Here is a 17,762-nt window from a genome sequence, read left to right as displayed (position 1 = left end):
TCGCTGACCAGGGCACACGAGAATCAGCGACGCTGGATAAAGGCCCAGCCCTCTGTTCCCTCCTGGGGCAGAGCCCCTCTTTCTACTCAGGCCAACCCCCCAGCCTGGTGCCCCCCAGCCAGGCCCCCACGGAAGATACGTCCAGGAAGGACCCTACAGGAGACCTTGTCCGAGGCCACTGGGCAGAGCCGAGGCCACTGGGTCTGCCAGTGGAGACAGAGCAGAGGGGAGACAACTGTGCAGCAGAAACCATGGACTTTTCGGGGATCAGGTCCAAACTCACATCCTGCAAAACCTCCCCAATTCTGAGCCCGTCTCATCACTTACCTGCCTCTCACTCAGAAGCCCCTACCTCCTCTCTCAGCCCAAGGCCAGTTCCTGTGGTCAGATGGTCCCTGGGGGGCCCTCATAAGCCCCTGCTGGACCCCAGGAGCCGGGAGAGTGCGTGAGAGGCCAGAGGGGCGGGTGCAGCTGGGCTCTGAGCACAGGAGGGCAGTGGCGAGGGGTGACAGGAAGCAGGAGAGAGGGGGACCACAGGAAGCAGGAGAGAGGGGGACCAGAGCAAGCAAAGCGAGGAGCTTTAAGAACCATTTAAAGTCATGAAACCAACCGTTTCCTACATGTGATGTTTTCATGGATGGATATTTGCGTATTATTGACAAATTGGGATGTTTGAACAGCAGGCGCACAACATGCAGACGGAGACATGGTTTTCGCGTTGTATGTTGGTTGCGTGACGTGAGTCAGCAGGTAGGTGAGGGTAGACATGGTTTTCGCGTTGTATGTTGGTTGCGTGATGTGAGTCAGCAGGTAGGTGAGGGTAAATCAAGAACAGAAACAGAAAACAAAAGAGAAAATGAGTCACCAACACAAGCAAAACTCAAACTCTGAATACTTCACTGGAAATTTTTAGGATTTTGGTAAACTTTGCATATTTTGCTTAAAATGTACCAAATCAAAACACACTTTTGAAATCTGTAGGTTATGCAGACAGGGGCATCATTTGCATTTCTGTTTGTAATGCAAATCCAAAGATGACTCACAGACACTTATTTTTTTATTTCCAGGCAAAGAAATCAATGTCAGTTTTATGCTTGCTTAGAATGTGTTCTCTACGTGACCCTGGTTAAGACTGTTGCTCTATGGTGATTTTTAAGTCGGAGGTGGGAACTGACACTCATATTTTTGCCTACGGAAAAAAAAAGTGCATCCACAAAGTAACATATGAAGTGACTACAATGGAGAAAGAAAAAAAGACACCGAAATCCACAAGACGGCTTCCTTTCACCTTTCCTCCTCCACGCAGGACAGGGTGAAGACTGCCCTCTGAAATCACTAGTGGCCGGGGCAGCTGAGCTTTCAGACCAAGCAGCTTCTCAGCCCTCCCGCCAGCCCTGCTGGGCGCCCAGGATTGGTGGTGGCTACCCTGGAGGTCTTGCTGGGATTAAGTTCTCGAACATCTGCAAGCCGCCCTCCCTCGAGTTTCCAGCAGCTGAGGGGCCTCTCTGTGGGGAGGTGCCCCTGGGAGACAGCACGTCTGCGACATCAGCCGGGCACCCCGGCCTGCCCCTCCTGTGGGTGCCCTCCCAGCCGTCACCCCTCTGCCGACCCCCAGGGCTGTGTCCTTGCAGTTGGGAGCCCAGTGTCTGGATGCCTTTATCTGGGGCATAAAGACTCCTGTGCCCAAGGAGGTGGAGCGCCTGGCAGAAACCACACTGGGGAACTATTTCTTGGTGAGAAGAGGTGCACAGCAAAGGGACAGCGCCCGGGCAGTGCTGCAAGGCCAGCAGCCGGTGGAACAAATAACCTTGCTTTTTTGTTAAAATAGCAGCTTTCAGCTTTTTGCCTGGATTATTCAGATCACTGACTTTTCAAAACCATGAAACATCTCACATAAACAAAAGAATACGTGCAAGTATATGTACACACACGTATTTTAAATGAAGGTAATAAAATATCCATATATTCATCACCCAGCTTAAAAAACAGAATGTCACCATCGCTTTGGAAGCCCTTCCCGTCTCTCTCTTCCCCAGATGTAGTAACTAACCTTAATTCTTGTCAGTAATTGCTTTTCTTCACTGTTTTACCTCAAACTCTTAAAATGCGTTTACACTTGCCTGTCCTTAACTCTGTGACGGGATTAGACTGTACGCAGCCCTCTCGGGCTCAGGCAAACTTGTGCTCTGACTCTGAGCAAACCCCGATTTTCAGAAGCATCCTCTTGATAAGGGTGCCATTCACTGTGTCAATAGACCACTTCTGCTGCTGCGAACAACGCTGCCATGAACATCAGTGTGAAAACGTCTCCAGGTTCCTTTGCCAGGCACCCTGGGCATCTGCACCTGGGAGGGTGCCGGAGCACACACGCCCGCCCCTCCAGAGAGGCCGCGCCGACCGACACCCTCGCCTACAGCCGGCAACCTCAGGGTTTCTGTTTGACGAACGCTGGGTGTGGAACGGCATCTCAGTGCCGTTTCACTGTGTATTTCGTTGATTACAGGTAAGGTTGAGTATCTTTCTGTGGCCATCTGTGTCTTCCGTTTCGCAAGATGCCCCACCGTACCTCCTGCTCCCGGAGGAGCCTGGCACGTTCTGGACACTGACCTCCACGGCGAGCCGGGAAGGCCTCCGCCCTCCAGCCTTGCTCACTACCTGCTGGCCTCACGCTCTTCTCCCCCATGCATCTCATCCCGTCTCATCTTACAGGCTCACGATTCCTAGCCTTACGTCACTGGCCCGCGTCTCCTCCGGCTGCCCGCTGGACGACTCCTGGGAGGAGAGCAGGACTGAACTCTAACACGGACAAAGTGCAGCTGGACCGTCCTCAGCAATCCTGTCCCTCACAATTCCCTCCCTTTTCAGTGAATGACAATCCACTTCTCCAAGTGCTCAGACGACAATGTTTGATGCCATCCTTGCCTCATCTTTCACACCCACGTCCGACCCATCTGCAGCTCTGCCTTGTAATTACACCCAGAACTTGACCATGTCTGACCGCATCCCAGCTCCCAGCTCCTCTCCCGGCTCACAGCAGTAACGCTCGGCCGCACACACATCCTCCAAGGCCCACTACCCAGTTGTCAGCACTCACATCTTTGTTTCTGAGAGCTTTCCCAGGCCAGGACACAATACCCAGGCCCTAACATTAATGAAGGGTGAACTGCTGAAAAAATAATTCTCTGGCCCCCTCTCCCCAGCAGCCTTCAACCCACGGCAGACAGCGGCTGCTGGGAGAGCCCCGGGGTAGTAATAACGGTAGCTGACTTGATAGCGCCTTTCCCGGGCTGCCTGCCTCTCCGCTCGCTTCCAGATGAACGACTTGCACCACATTCTTGTCTCAGGGTCTGTTTCTGGGGGAACCCGGCTAAGACAGCCCTGACTGGTCTCGCTGCCTCTGCCTGTGCCCTGCACAATGTTCTCAACAAAGCTGCCAGGGCTGTGGTCTTAAACGCCAGATCGTGTCACTCCTCCCCACAGAACCCTCCAAACCCTCCCATCTCACTCAAAAGAAAAGCCAAGGTTTACCGACTGCAAGGTGTTCAGTGTGCAGCCACAGCGCCACCCTTCCTTCACCCCTGGGGGGTCTCTGCACTCGCTGCCCCCCAGCTGTCACCTGCTCGGATTCCTTGCAAGCCCAGACTTCCTGACCTGGGGTCGCCGTCTCAGTGACACACAATCACGGCTCCCCAGTGTCTCACACCCCCTCTGCTTTGCCTTCTCCCTGGTCACTGTCTGACACCATGTGTCTTTCCCATTAGCATGAGCGGGGATTTTCATCTTTTGTCCCAGCACTTAGAACAGTGCTTAGCACATGATAGGCACTGCATAAATATTTTAACGTGTATAAATGAAGGAATGTGATACAAATATCCTTCCCCTGTTCATGGATTGGCCTTCCTCCTTTTGATACACAGAAACTTTATGTTATACAATTTTTTTCCAGTTATGGCTGGTGCTTTATATATATTTTGCTTAACAAATCACTACTTATCTCAAGGTCTTAAAAATAATCTCTTGTATTTTCTTCTACGAGTTTTAAAGTTTTTGTCTCTTATATTTAAGTCTTTTCATCCATTTGCAGTATTTTTGTGAATGGTGCGAACCAAGATCCAATTCCTCTTTTTCCCTGTACTAATCATCAGTTACGCCCACAGACGGTCACACACCGAGTTTCCAAACGCGAGTGGGTTTGATTCCAGGCTCTTGGGCTACTCCACACGGTCTAAACTGCTACAGCTTTGCAGGAAGTCGCCTCCCTGGCACAGCACCCCAGAAGCACCTTCTTACTATTAAGTATCTTGGCTATTTGGGAGCCTTTGCTCTTCCTTATAAATTTTAGAAGCAGCTTGTCAAATTCCAAAACAAAGAGACAAACAAACAAAAAGAAAAACAAAATCATTGGTGTTTTTATTGAAATTGCATTGAATCTACAGATCAATTGGGAGAAACTGTCATCTCTATGACACTGACACTACTTATTAATTAACATAATGTATAACTCCATCTATTCAAGTCTTGTTTAGCATCTTCCAATAAAGTTTAGTAATTTTCCACAAAGAGGTCCTGCACGCGTACCTTGTTAGGTTTGTCAGGACTGCTGGCGCCGTAATGAAACGCAGCAAACTTACTTGAGCAATCTCACATTTAATTTGTTTTAGATTATTCTGGATTTCATCCATAGATGGCTCGTCTTCATGGGCCGTGTGCCACCAGCCCAGCAACAACCCAGTGCACCGTGGAAGTGCTACATCCGGGGCCACACCTGGGCAAGCCTAGAGGGCACCGTCACACGACGGCTGGCCTGGCCCCCACACCGCTCGCCTCTGTGGCACCACTGTCTCTTCCTCAGCTCACCCCTCCCCAGCACATCACGGGATGGTCACTAAAAGTCGAGGAAAAACTCCAACCTGGTTATGGAGGGACTGGCTTAATATACTGGTGCAGGCCTCACCAGAGCCCCAGGCAGCGTCGGCCTGAAAGACAGTGGTGAGGCAGAGCTCTGGTGATGTGCCCAAGCCGCCACAGTGCGTGTGTGTGCGTGTGGGTATGTGCGTGAAGTTGCTGGTGGTAAGGACCACAGGGTCCTAGGCAAAGACTACAGCTTGGTCAGGCCTCTGGAGGGAACAAGGTTTGTGGCAGAGGCCACCTCTGGATGTGGGAATGGGCACCATGCGCAGGTCTAGGCATCACATGTTAACGTCCACCCCGGACACCTACAGCCGTAGGGACATGAAAACCCCATGCGCCTTAGGCTGTGCGGACAACAGGTGCCAGCAAGCCGCCGTCCTCCCAGCCCCCGCTCACACGGCAGACCCACAAAGGCAGTGACCGTGACGGCTGGGACGAAGGCTGTGCCTGGCAAGGCTGATCCAGCCACGGCCGCTACTGAGCACCAGCTCGTTGTGAGCAGAGACCACCTTTAGGCCTCTACAGGGAACCACGCCTGGAGCTGTCACTCAGCCACTTGGTGGTACGTTGCCTACCTGAGAACCTTTCACCCGGAAACAACAGTGATTTGTCTCAACGGGGATCACTCATATCTTGGGTGCGGGCCTGCCTCTGCTGATGCACTAGCGTCAGAGATTTACCAACAGGGGATGCCACATGCCATCAACTCAGAGCAAGCGGAGGCGGGGCAAAGGAGCAGGAGACCCAGGACCCACCGGCATGTCACACTCCACATCACTCAGGAGGTGTCGCTCTGATAAAATGCTGAGATGGCCTCTTACAGGCACAGAAAAGAGCTGGCCTGGTGGGGCACCTCAGGGGGTTTGGGGTGCTGCACTTCAAAATGAACTGACGGCCAACAGACATACTGGGTGCCCGACCTGTAAACCGCATGGATCCAGGAAGCAAGGGGCCAAAGCGGAGGTGGCCCCCGTCACCATGACTCCAGCAGCCCGCTGGGACTTTGTGTCACCATCCCCACAAATTCAGGCTAGGCGCATCTCGGGGTCCTGACTCAAAGAGGCCGGAGACCACTTCCACTGTGCGACACAGGAAGGCCGTGGTGGCTCCTGTCGCTCTGGGTTCCCCAGAGTTTCCACGCTGGCCAGGGTGTGAAGGGCAGAGCTGCCCCTGCACAGGGGCAGGGAGGTCTGTCTGGAAATCAGCGGCCCCCGGGGCCTTTCTAGAGGTTCCTGGGACCAGTCTGAACTGTGCCTGGACCATCACAGCAGCCAGAGCCACACGGGGTATGGCAAGCAGGGCCCGGTCCGCACAGCACAGAGGGCTGGGTCACCTGGCAAGACCAGCGACCAGAGCAGCAGAGGGCTGGCCAGAGGTGAGGGGACGCCGGCGATGACGCAAATCCCCAGCACAGCAGCAGGTGCCCCGCTCCTCCTATCAACCCTCTCCTCCCAGAAGTCGTGACTAGCACCACCCTGAAGACAGCAACGGGACCCGACGTGAGGTGTGGGCAGAGCCAGGTTGAGCCAGGGCCGCGAGCAGATGCCCCCACCCTGCACGTGGCCCTTCACCCGCAGCAGCGCAGGCGGCCAGAGCTTGCTTCGCCTGCCCTCGGGGCACTCGGGTGTCTGGCAATCGACGCCCCGGGCACAGCCTTTAGCCGAGGACTGGTGTGCACAGAGGCAAGAACTCTGCAGCTCTGAGGTGTGACCCGCCCTGTCTCCAGAGCCCCTGGGGGATGACCCGATTCACCGGCACCTCTGGTCCTTCTCTCCCCATCCACCTCCCCAAACCTCTCTCCACGGGTTCTGCCTCAGAACACGTCCTAAGACATAACTTTTACAAGAATCCTCACCTTGGTGTCTGTTCCTAGAGAATTCAACCTAAGAAAAATAAATGTGGTTTTTGCCATTTAATTCTAACCTAACGTGTTGTGCTTAAAGAATACCGCTTTATGACTCAGATTCTTTCAAATTTGTTGAGACAAGTTCATGTTCCAGCCCTCAGTCCGTTTTTAGATATAATCCATGTATTTTAGTAAGAATAAGAATCTCCAGCATGTGTACACACACACACACACACACACACACACACACACACCCCACGTATATGTAAAACAAACCTAATACTTTAAAATATTCTAAACTCTTACTGGTTTTAGTTTGTATCTTGTTGGCACCAGTTGTTAGAAGCGTACGCATTAGATACCCACAAATTTAGAAGATCCTTATCTTCCTGGTCACTTGTTACCATGGAGCTCCCAGGTGATTCTCAGGCCACCAGCCTGGAAGACCTCCTGGGAACCAATTTCTTATCCAAGAAAAAGCATTTGCCGAGAGGATACCCACCCCCCCAAACTCATCCCCACACTCGCCTCTGGAGAGGAGCTTCCATCTCCAGAGCTCGTGGGGAATTCTGCTCCGGAGGAGGAGCTAACACCATCAGGGCCTGGAGGCTCAGTGAGGGAACACCTCTGGAAGGAAACCACTTGGGGCCCTGCGGGGGCAGGAGATGCTACTTACCGCAATCTCTGTTACTAAAATATCAGTAATACTTCCCAACACAGTGACAAAGTCAAAGACGTTCCAGGCGTCTCTGAAATAGTTCTGGAGAGAAAGAAGGGCAGTTAGTGCTGGGGCCGGTGAGGGCTCTGCCGGACAAGGAGCTGCAGGAGATGGCCTCTAGTCAAGAAGGCGGCGAGTGGACAGACGCGCCGCCTCAGGTGGGAGAGCACAAGGTCTCGCATCCAGAGGGAAGGAGCCCGGCCCCACCCGCTTCCAGGAGCAGGGCGGGCGCAGAGGTGCGGGCAGACCCCGGCAGCCCCCTCCCTGGGGCCCCTCCGGGGTCACATGTGTTCTGGGGGTTCAGGGAATCCCCAGCTCCAAACGGTGGGCCCCCGAAGGTCCCCTGAAGAGGCGGAGCCAGAATGCAGACACCTGAAGGCCAGGAGGGGCCAAGGCACGTACCAGCACCCCGAAGGCGATGATCTTGAGCACGCACTCCATGGAGAACATGGACGTGAACACGATGTTCAGACACTTCAACATCAGCTCGTACTCGTAGGGCGCGTCATAGAACTGCCCGGGGAAGAGGCACCGTTGGCCCCAGGCCTGGCTGCCCTGCGACACCCCACGGGGCCCACGACGACCTCCTGTCACACATGCCTGCTGCACGGGGACCCCCTCCCGGTTCCCCTCGTCTCCCAGAACCTTCTCACGATCTCAGCCCGCGGACGACTGGGGGCCCAGGGTTGCGCAGGCACCCTGAGCTGACCAGCACTCGGGGCGACGCCCACTCCCGCGCGTACCCCAGGAGGAGGCCCGCCCTCCGCCAGGCTGGAGTCGGGCTCCCGCCCCACGGGCGCCGGGACCCACCACGCGGGCCCCGCGCACCTTCATCATCAGCACCACAGTGTTCAGGGCTATCATAGCCATGATGAAGTACTCGAAGGGCGGCGAGACCACGAACGTCCACGTCTTGTACTGGAACGACTGCTTGTTCTGGGGCATGTACCGCGTCAGGGGTTTGGCACTGATGGCGAAGTCGATGCAAGCCCTCTGCATAGGAAGGAAGCAGCAGGGGGAGCTTGGACCCTGCGGAGCCCCTGCACACCCCCCGCCCTCGTCCAGAAGGCCTCCTCCGGGCAGCCCTCCCTGCCCTGTGCTGGCCAGTGGTTCCCACGCAGAAGGGGCGCCCAGGGCCCCTGCCTACACTGCCCACTGGAGAGCCCGCGAGGAGATGGAGTGGGAGGGGAGGCGCCTACCTCGTTCTTCTCCAGGCTGCATTCAGACATGACCTTGTCCCCCTGCTCCTGGAAGGTGATGATGATCAAGGCCACAAAGATGTTGACGAAAAAGAAGGGGAAGACCACGAAGTAGACCACGTAGAAGATGGACAGCTCCATGCGGTACCCAGGGCTCGGGCCCTGCTCCTCATACGTGGCGTCCACCGAGTGTTTCAGCACCCTGGGCCAAGAACCAACGCCAGGCATCAGGGGAGCCCAGGAGGACACGGCCCCGGGAAAGACGAGGCCCATGTCACAGCTGAGGCTTCTGCGGCTGAGCCCGGAGACGGTGCCATGTGCGGCCAGGCCTGCTCCTCAGAATGGCGTGGCTGCCGGCGGGGCCTGTCCCACCAGTAGGGCTTATACTCAGGGCTACTGGGGGGACCTCCTAGAGGATGCCTCAGTGTGCCTGAGGTCCTATCCCCCGGAGGAGAGGTGGGAGAGGTCCAGCAGTCCTGCGCTGCCCGGCTCTCTCCCACCTCACGCCAGGTAACCTGCCCACACCCAGCTTCACCTGTTGCCAGAAAGCCTTGGGCTGAGCAGGTTATCCTGGCAGAGCATCGATCCTACCTTCTGAAGGGTGGTCTTCTCAGCCCCAAAGGAAGCCCCTGCCATCCAGTGTGGCACTGAACACATGCACCCCTTGGGCTCCCCTTAACTGCGGCCAGAGGCCAGCACAGGGAGACGCCAAAGGGCCCATCTTCCCCCCAGCCTCCAGCCACTAAACAAGGATTTTCAGGAGGTCACAATGCTGTGCTCTTGGCTTAATCCCCTCCTGCTCCCCAGGCTGCCCGCTCTTGAAGGGCAGGGCCATGGCTCAGCCGGTAAGTACAAGAGCCTGGCGGGTATTTGCTTAGTGACGGACGCAGAGCCTGAGCTCCCCACTCTGGCTGCCCCTCTGCTCTAGCCTGACCAGCCAGGGGGCACTCACATGGGCCACCCTTCCCCCGTGGACACCGTGAACAGCGTCAGCAGGGCCCAGAGCACGTTGTCGTAGTGGAAGTCGTATTTCTTCCACTGCCGCGGCTGAGCTTCCACCTCCTCCTTCTCATAATCCAAATACTGGCCCCTGGGGGTGGGAGCACAGAGGAAGTCAGAGGTTAAAGACAAAGGATCCAGATAAACCCCTGTGTCTGCGGTCAACTGAATTTTGAAAAGGGTCATCCATTCAGTGGAGAAGGAACAGTCTTTTCAACAGATGGTGCTGAAACCACTGGGTATCTATAGGTAAGAAAATGAATGTGGGCCCCACCTCACTCCATGTATACAAATTAGCTCAAAATGGATCAAAGACCTAAATGTAAGAGCTAACACTATAAGACTCTTAGAAGAAAACACAGGGGGCCTCAGAAAAGAACAGATAAATTGGACTTCATCAAAATTGAAAGTTTTTTTTGTGCTTCAAAGGACATCATCAACCCACAGAATGGGACAAAATATTGAAAATCATCTATCTGATAAGGGACTTGTATCAGGGCTATATTAAGAACAATTACAATCGGTTATAAAAAGGATGAACAACCTAATTTTAAAAAATGGGTAAAAGATCTGAATAGACATTTTTGCAAAGAAGACATACAAATGGTCAATATGCACATGAAAAGAGGCTCCACATCGTGAATCATCAGGGAAATGCAAATCAAACCACAATGAGATACCACTTTATACCCACTAGCACGGCTATAATTACATTTTTAAAAAGGAAAATAACAAGTATTGGCAAGGATGTGGAGAAATCGGAACTCCCAGACACTGCTGGTGGGAATACAAAATGGTTCAGCCACTTTGGAAAACAGTCTGGCAGCTCCTGAAACTGATAAAGAGAATCACCATGTGACCCAGCAATCTCACTTCTACGTTTATACTCGAGAGAAATGAAAACACCTATCCACAGAAAAAGTTGTACACATGTTCAAAGCAGCAGTAACCACAACAGCCAAAATGTGGAAACAACCAAAATGTCCACCAACAGATGAATGAAATGGATCAGTACAGTGAGGTGTAACTTCAGAAGGAATAACGTCTGACCATTAAAGGGGACGAAGCACTGCACGGGCCACAGCAGGAGGCACCGCCACAGCACTAGTGGTAGAAGCGGGGCACACAAGACCCCAGATCACATGATTCCGTTTACGTGCAGTGTCCAGGACGGCATCCACACGGCACCACCCTCCCCCTCGCTCCTCCCTGAGGGCGCCTCTCCTGTCTGCTCTGCTGAGGCCCAAGGCCTCAGGGGCACGGGGAAGTGGCTCCAACCCCGGGGCGGCCCTCTGACATTCGGGCCCAGCCTGGATCTCGCGGGCTGACAGCGCGCCCGGCAGTGGCCACGCTGAGCTCCCTGGGTGTGTGGGCAGGAAGGGCCTGTCCTGCCCAGGAGGTGTGGCGCTGGGGACAGCGGGGCCGCCCTGCCCAGAGTACCTGCAGTCCCGCTCCAGCTCCTTGGACTCGTCAGTGCAGTAGAAAAACTTCCCCTTGAAGAGCTGCACCGCAATGACCGCAAATATGAACATGAAGAGCATGTAGACAATCAGGATGTTGAGGACGTTCTTCAGGGAGTTCACCACACAGTCAAACACCGCCTGGGGGAGGGTGGAGCCATGAGGGGCGGGGTCCAGGCCCGTGGCCCCCGCAAGGGTCTGGACCGGGCCCGCTGCCGTGTGTGGGAGCTGCCTGCGCCGTCCTCCTCTAGAAGGGTGACCCTGGACTGGATGCGGCGGGCAGGAGGGGCTGGAGAAGGCAGCACAGGCGGGGGGGCCAGATGCCGAGGGGGACCTGCCGCTGGGGCCGGGGTTAGGCCACTCTGCCGGGCCATGAGCTGACGTGGAGGGGAGGGGCGGGGCTGGGCCGAGGACCATGCCTGGCCCTTGCCCATCGGTGGGAAGTGGGATGCGGGAGCGGTGATGCGGAGGCCAGCTCAGGACAGGGATGTGGGGTATGTCCACGAACCAGAGGTGACTCCCGTCTGTTACCACTGCCCGGGCCTCCTCTCAGGGGCTCTCACTGTTCTCCAGTGAACCTTTCCCTGCCGCCCTGGCCCTGGTTCCTGCTGGCTCTGCACAATGGCAGATCCACAACCATCTCCCGAGACCCCACCTGGCACACTCCAGACACAAGCAGCTGCCTTGGCAGCGCAGACCCTGCCCATCCACCCTTGGAGCCGCCATCACCCCCGGAGCCGCCCCTTCACACGCGGCTCTAAGCAAACTGCCTGCCGTAATCCCACATGGCTCAGTGTCTCCACGGCCCGCGTGTCCAAGCTGCCCCTAACACTACTGCACACGGTCTTGGAGGGTTGAGTGAGTTTAGTACAAGCTCAGCAACAATTAGATTGTAGCACAATTCTAAAGCCACACCCACGCTTCAGGGAACCCCTGCCCTCCCCGCATCTCCCTGTGAGCCCACCTCTCTCCGCAGCCCTTCCCCCTGCACTACAGCTGCTGATGAAACCCGCTGTCCCATCGGGCGCCCCTGGGTTGAGGAAGAGGAGCCTTACAGGACACTGCGGAGAATGAGCCCCCTTGGGGAGGGTCGCAGAGCTGAGAGCCCGCCCCACGCACGCGACACAGGGCCTCCCGAGTGTGGGGCCTCCCCTCAGCTCCGCTCATCCCCACCCCACGCAGCAAGCTGCAGGGGACCAGGCCAGTTACACATGTGCACCCCACAACACACACCTACATGTACCCGTGTGCACATGCAGGCACACACACGCACAATCTACATGTGCACGTGTGCCCACACGCACACATGAGCACACACACCGCCCCCCCCAAGGCCCCACTCCAGACTCGCACCTTGAGCTTGGGCAGCCGCTTGATGGTCTTGAGCGGCCGCAGCACACGCAGGACCCTCAGGGACTTGATGGTGTTGATGTCTTTCCCTTTGGAGCCTCTAGAAGGGAGAAGCCACCCATGTAGACAGGCAGGGTACACACCTGTGCCCAGAGGACCCGGGGACAGTGCAGCCTCGGCCCTGCAGGCACCACAAGCCAGTGCATCTACCCCTACGGGCTGCCTGCCAAGGCCTCCTCAGAGTGGACAAGGGCCGCGGCCAGGTCAGCAGCACCTGGTGTCCAAGGAGAGCTGAGCTTCTGGATGGGAAGAGCCCCTCCCCACCGGGCCATGTCGTTCAGCACTCCCACCCACCCCGACACCAGCTTCCTCCAGACACCATGCTGAGACCCCCAGTGGGAATAAAGCGGGGAGGCCGCGCCAGGACTGCAGCCCCAGCCGGGGCTGGGCTTTGACTGAAAAGGTATTGCAGGTCAAATCTGATGGCCATGTCCTTGGTTTGGTTTCCTGGCTTTGAAGGCTTTTGAGAGTTCAGTCTGAGACTCCTTAGGAAAATTTGTAACATAGCAGCCTTAAAAAGAACTTAAATGATCAGTCACTCTTCTCGCTGCACTTATACAAATAATCAGGCCAAGTTTAATACAAACAAATTAGTTTTACTGTGATTATCTTTGGTAAAAAAGTGGGGGTATTGTAGAGAGAAAAAAATATGTTTGTCCCTTTAGAGATATTAGATTCTAATCCTAATAATTATCTTTAAGGTTTTGTTATATACCTGTAAACAGGCTGGACCCTGAATTCTTCCAGTTTCCTCAAGTATCTGGCTATGACTTACCAAACTAATGTTTCCAATTTTCTCCCACCTCTCTGATTTGAAATCAATCAGAACAACGATTGCCCTGAAATCTCCCTGGAAGGGACTGCACCAGGTCCTTCTCACTACCCAGATGGCAGTAAACTTCAGGGACTTGAACCTTGGATAAACATTTTGCAGCTGAAGAAGCCCCAGCATTCCCTTCTCTGGTCTGATCCCCTACACTGGTCTCTCAAGCCCTGGAGCAGAGAGGGGCAGCGGGCCCCAGAGGGCCCCTGGCAGAGCCTCCTGCAGGCCAAGCCCCTGCTGGCTTCAGCAGGCTCCATGCTGGACAGCTCCCAGGTCCCCAGCGCGGTGAAGCTGGGGCCGCCTCAGCCCTGCTGCCCAGCCCGGGTACTCTGCACGGCCAGGCTGGCTGAGGCGAGGACCAGCTCCCTCCGTGCTGCCCCCACTCACCTCACCTCACCTGCCACCCACATGTCACAGAGAAAATCCATTTCCGAGCCTCCCTCAGGGATGAGGCCACCTCCCCGCCTGCCTTTCCCCTCCCCCTCCCTCTGTGGGAACCCAGAGCCTCAGTCATCCTTCAAAACAAAACCAAAAACCCCCATCTCATCGTGTACAAATGCTGGAGACCTCCGAATCGAATTGAGAGGAAGAAAAGTAGCTGACGTGGACGTAGACTGCTTCGGCCCAAGATGACAGATCATGACTTTACACTTCAATTGTGAAACTCTCCTTTTCCTGTCCATTACTCCCGCGCTGGCACGGAAAGATCACACCCTCATCTTTATCTCCCAGACCATTACTAATGGGGTTAGCTTTTCAGACTGCTGGATTCGTCACCAAAGATTCCGACCTATCCCGACTATCTAGATCAGACTTGTCTCCACTCACCAGGAGACCCCACCAGCAGCACCCATCTTTGCAAGGCATTTAGGAAGGCTCTTTATTTCAGGGAAGGAGATTCTACTCCCACATACACTAAAAACCTGACTGACCCCTGGCTTAAATGGGTAAACATAGCAAACGCTGTGAATAAATCCATCACTTGGTTTCAAGTAAATACGCACAAGGAGTTAGGTTAGGAGTAAATATGCACAAGATATGATCAGAAACCTCTCCTTAACTCTTGAAGACATTGCAGATTCCCCTGCAAATATCCTTAGACTCTCTGGCCAAAGTTGGTCCTAATAATAGGACAGCCCTTGGTTATCTTCAACTGAGCAAGGAGTTGTCTATGCTGTGGCCAACACTACCTACAGTACCTGGATTGACACTTCCGGGGAAGGTGAAAATCAGTTTCGTAAGATCACTGAGCCAGCTACTTGGCTCAAATGTGTGACTTCTTCATGGGGTTTTTCTTTGATTGGTTTGGGTCTTGGGGACCATGGCTCCAAAGTACACTTCAAACATTAGGAATTATCCTGCTCATCATGCCCCTGATGTGTTTGTGTTTGTTGTATTCTCTCAAAACCTTTAAATACACGTTTGTAGCTGATAACCACTAAGTAAACGGTCTCCATTCTGACTGGAATGTCAGAAAAGAAGCAAAGAAAATGACCAACGTAAGGATTATGAACCTGGAACTGTGATCCGTGAATGTCATAGGCATTAAGCAAACACATCATGATCTATGGATACCACATCAAAGATCAAAGCTGCAAAAACTACACAGCAGGAGCTAAGAGTGGTGCTAATGCCTGTGAATAAAAAATATTGCCTGCCGTATCAGTAAACAAAGGATGTTGCAGCCATCAAGCCATCACATTCCAGCCACCGGATGGTGAGCCCTGAGGGAGCTCAGGATGCAGGCAGGATGCCCCCCCCATCCAGCTGTCAGCTACCCCCCTTCCCACGGGGCACCTCAGGAGACTCAGGGTGAGAAGCACAGGATACTGGCCCAGACAGCTGACGTACATATCAAAGGAATGATTCAATGAGCCCAGACTCTTGCATGTCCCATATAAAGAAAAGCACTAAATCCCTTACCTTGAGATGCCTGGTTTTCTTTAGTTAACAGTAATCTCTTGACATTACGACTACCTGGGCTCTGTTGCGAAAACTCCTGTACATCCCGCCCCCCGCCCCCCCCCCCCCCCCCCGCCTCTTTGGGGCCGCCCTCAGAGTTGTCTGAGACGCTGCGTCCCGGGCTTAAGTCCTCAGTTTTGTCCGCCAAATAAAACGAAACTCTCAACTTCTAGGTTGTGAATGTTTTTTTAGTCGACACACCTAAAATTTTGATCACATCTCTCAGTTGGGCTGACAGTTTGATCAGAAGGGGAGAATTGTTAAAAAAAAAAAAAAAAAAAAAAGAGGAGGGGGAGAGGGAGGGAGAGGAGAAAGAGGAAAAGGAAGAAAAAGGAGAAGAAGGAAAAATAAAAAGAAACAACAGGTCCAGAGTGGAGCCACTCGCCCCCAGGACAGCGAACCAGGACTGAATTGCAGTTTCAGCCTTTCCCAGGAACGGAATTTCTGGACCTCCCTGGTCAGCACCAGTGAGGTAACCTTGCCTGAAACAATCCTTTCTTTTCTTTTGTTAATAACCTTCCCTGGCTCCCTTTCTATAAAGGCCTTCAATTTTGTACAGCTTCCATCGCGTACAGCCTTTCTACTTACTAGACGGGATACTGCCTGTTTCATGAATCACTGAATAAACCCAATTAGACCTTCAGATTTACTCAGTTGAATTTTGTTTTATGACAATAGAGGGTCGGAGATGCTGGGCATTTCAGGGAGGCGTTGTGGAAAGGAAAGAGCAAAAAAGCCCTGTTTCCAGAGGAGACACGCGGGAAAGTGCCTCAGAGAGCCAACATCCTGGCAGCCACGGTCACGCAGCTCCCACCCAGAGCGGGCACTGCCCTCCGGGCCCAGGCGCCCAGCCTCCAGCACTCAGTCAGCATTCCCTGCTCACCAAAGGGGGGGCCACGCCCAGCTCCAGCCCCCAACCCGGCCCCCCGAGGTGAGGCGGGGACATGTGGCCCTGGGGACGTGGCTCCGGGCAGCATGCAGCCCAGAGGGTGGAGGGGAATGAGCGGAGGTGAGGCGTGGTGATGAAACGGCCCACGAGGGGTCGCGGCGCGCTGTGATGTGGGGACAGAGGGAAGGCATTACCCCATGAAGCTCCTACCGAGAGGCCAGCAACAGGAGACAAAGAGAAGAGAGTCAGAGAGGAGGCCTCCCCGTGGGCTCAGAGGTGACCCCGTCCCTCCGTATCCGCGTCCATCGAGGGTCTTACTTATCTCTGGATCTCCCCCCACCACCTGCCCCAGATCTCCCCCCTGCTGCACCCGAGCACCCAACGCCTGCCCTCACGCCCGCCACCGCATAGGGTCTGAGGGAGCCAATCCAGGCCCAGCCACAACAGGGCTGAGCGCCGCTCACCAGGGAGCCACAGAAAATGGCAGAGACCCCCAGCTGCGCCCGCCCACACTGGCTGACCAAGCAGGGCAGCTGCGTCAGGGCACGAAAAGTTTCCTGAAGGACCCGAGAGGCAGACACCACAAGCAGAGGCCTGCCTATCCAACTTCAGAACCATGGGGTGTGTCAGGGACAAACGAGCCTTGAGGTCCTCCCAGCCCCACAGCCCAGCCCCAGGCACAGAGGGACCGACGACAGACCGCCATGGAGGCCACTGGGCCCCTTCCTCCTTCACCCCCCACACTCATCACGGCTCTGGGGACTGCAGTCCAGCAAGAGTCAGAGCAGACCTGGGTACTTACGAGAAGGCAAACGCCACCAGGGCCCCACTGACCACAATGAAGTCCAGAATATTCCAGAGGTCCCGGAAGTATGCGCCAGGGTGCAGCAGCAGTCCCAAATCGATCATCTTTAGGGGAACAACACACTTTAATGAGCAGAACATTTCAGAAAAGAAAGGCAGAGCCAGAGCCCAGAGACGTGGTTATGGGAAGGGTGCCTCTTCATGTCACGTCCCATCAGGGGAGGGGACACAGCCCTGATCATGCCTATTGTGAAAGGGGACACGGCTCAGGTCACATCCTGTCAGGGAAGGGGTCACGGCTCAGGTCAAGTCCTGTCAGGGGAGGGGTCACAGCTCAGGTCACATCCTGCCAGGGGAGGGGTCACAGCTCAGGTCACGCCCTGTCAGGGGAGGGGTCACAGCTCAGGTCACGCCCTGTCAGGGGAGGGGTCACGGCTCAGGTCACGCCCTGTCAGGGGAGCGGACACAGCTCAGGTAATGGCCTCTTAGAGCCTCAAGGGGTGTTTGGATCTCCATGCCTTTGACCCCACGACCCTGCATGGTCATGACTGGCCGAGATCCTGCCCGGCCCCCAGCTCCTGTGGAGCCTGAGTGAGTCTCTCCTCCATCGCTGGGCTGCAGGCACACGCTGCCCGGAGCACGCCGCCTGCCAGACCCTCGGAGTGCCAGCCCCGTGCGGCGAGAGGAAGAGCTGCTGGATTCTGCACCTCCTGCAGCGGCACCTTAATGTCTCTGGGCCTC

General features: G+C 55.0%; 1 protein-coding gene across 5 annotated transcripts in view; it reads right to left on the bottom strand.

The window, feature by feature from the left end:
- Nucleotides 1-17,762, bottom strand: part of CACNA1B (calcium voltage-gated channel subunit alpha1 B) — a 185,852-nt gene that overhangs the window by 36,017 nt on the left and 132,073 nt on the right. For all 5 annotated transcript variants that reach the window (XM_082403125.1, XM_082403129.1, XM_082403127.1 and 2 more), the window contains exons 24-31: nt 17,020-17,126; nt 12,487-12,583; nt 11,114-11,274; nt 9,627-9,764; nt 8,675-8,876; nt 8,304-8,468; nt 7,878-7,988; nt 7,434-7,517 (exon numbers count right to left, since the gene is read on the bottom strand). In XM_082403125.1, the coding sequence (XP_082259251.1) occupies nt 7,434-7,517; nt 7,878-7,988; nt 8,304-8,468; nt 8,675-8,876; nt 9,627-9,764; nt 11,114-11,274; nt 12,487-12,583; nt 17,020-17,126 (1,065 nt within the window). The remainder of the gene's footprint in view (nt 1-7,433; nt 7,518-7,877; nt 7,989-8,303; nt 8,469-8,674; nt 8,877-9,626; nt 9,765-11,113; nt 11,275-12,486; nt 12,584-17,019; nt 17,127-17,762) is intronic.

The sequence above is a fragment of the Balaenoptera borealis genome, assembly GCF_965194805.1.
Source record: "Balaenoptera borealis genome assembly, chromosome: 8".
Lineage (NCBI taxonomy): Eukaryota > Metazoa > Chordata > Mammalia > Artiodactyla > Balaenopteridae > Balaenoptera > Balaenoptera borealis.
Note: the sequence above shows the minus strand (reverse complement) of the source record. Positions and strands in the feature narration are given on the sequence as shown.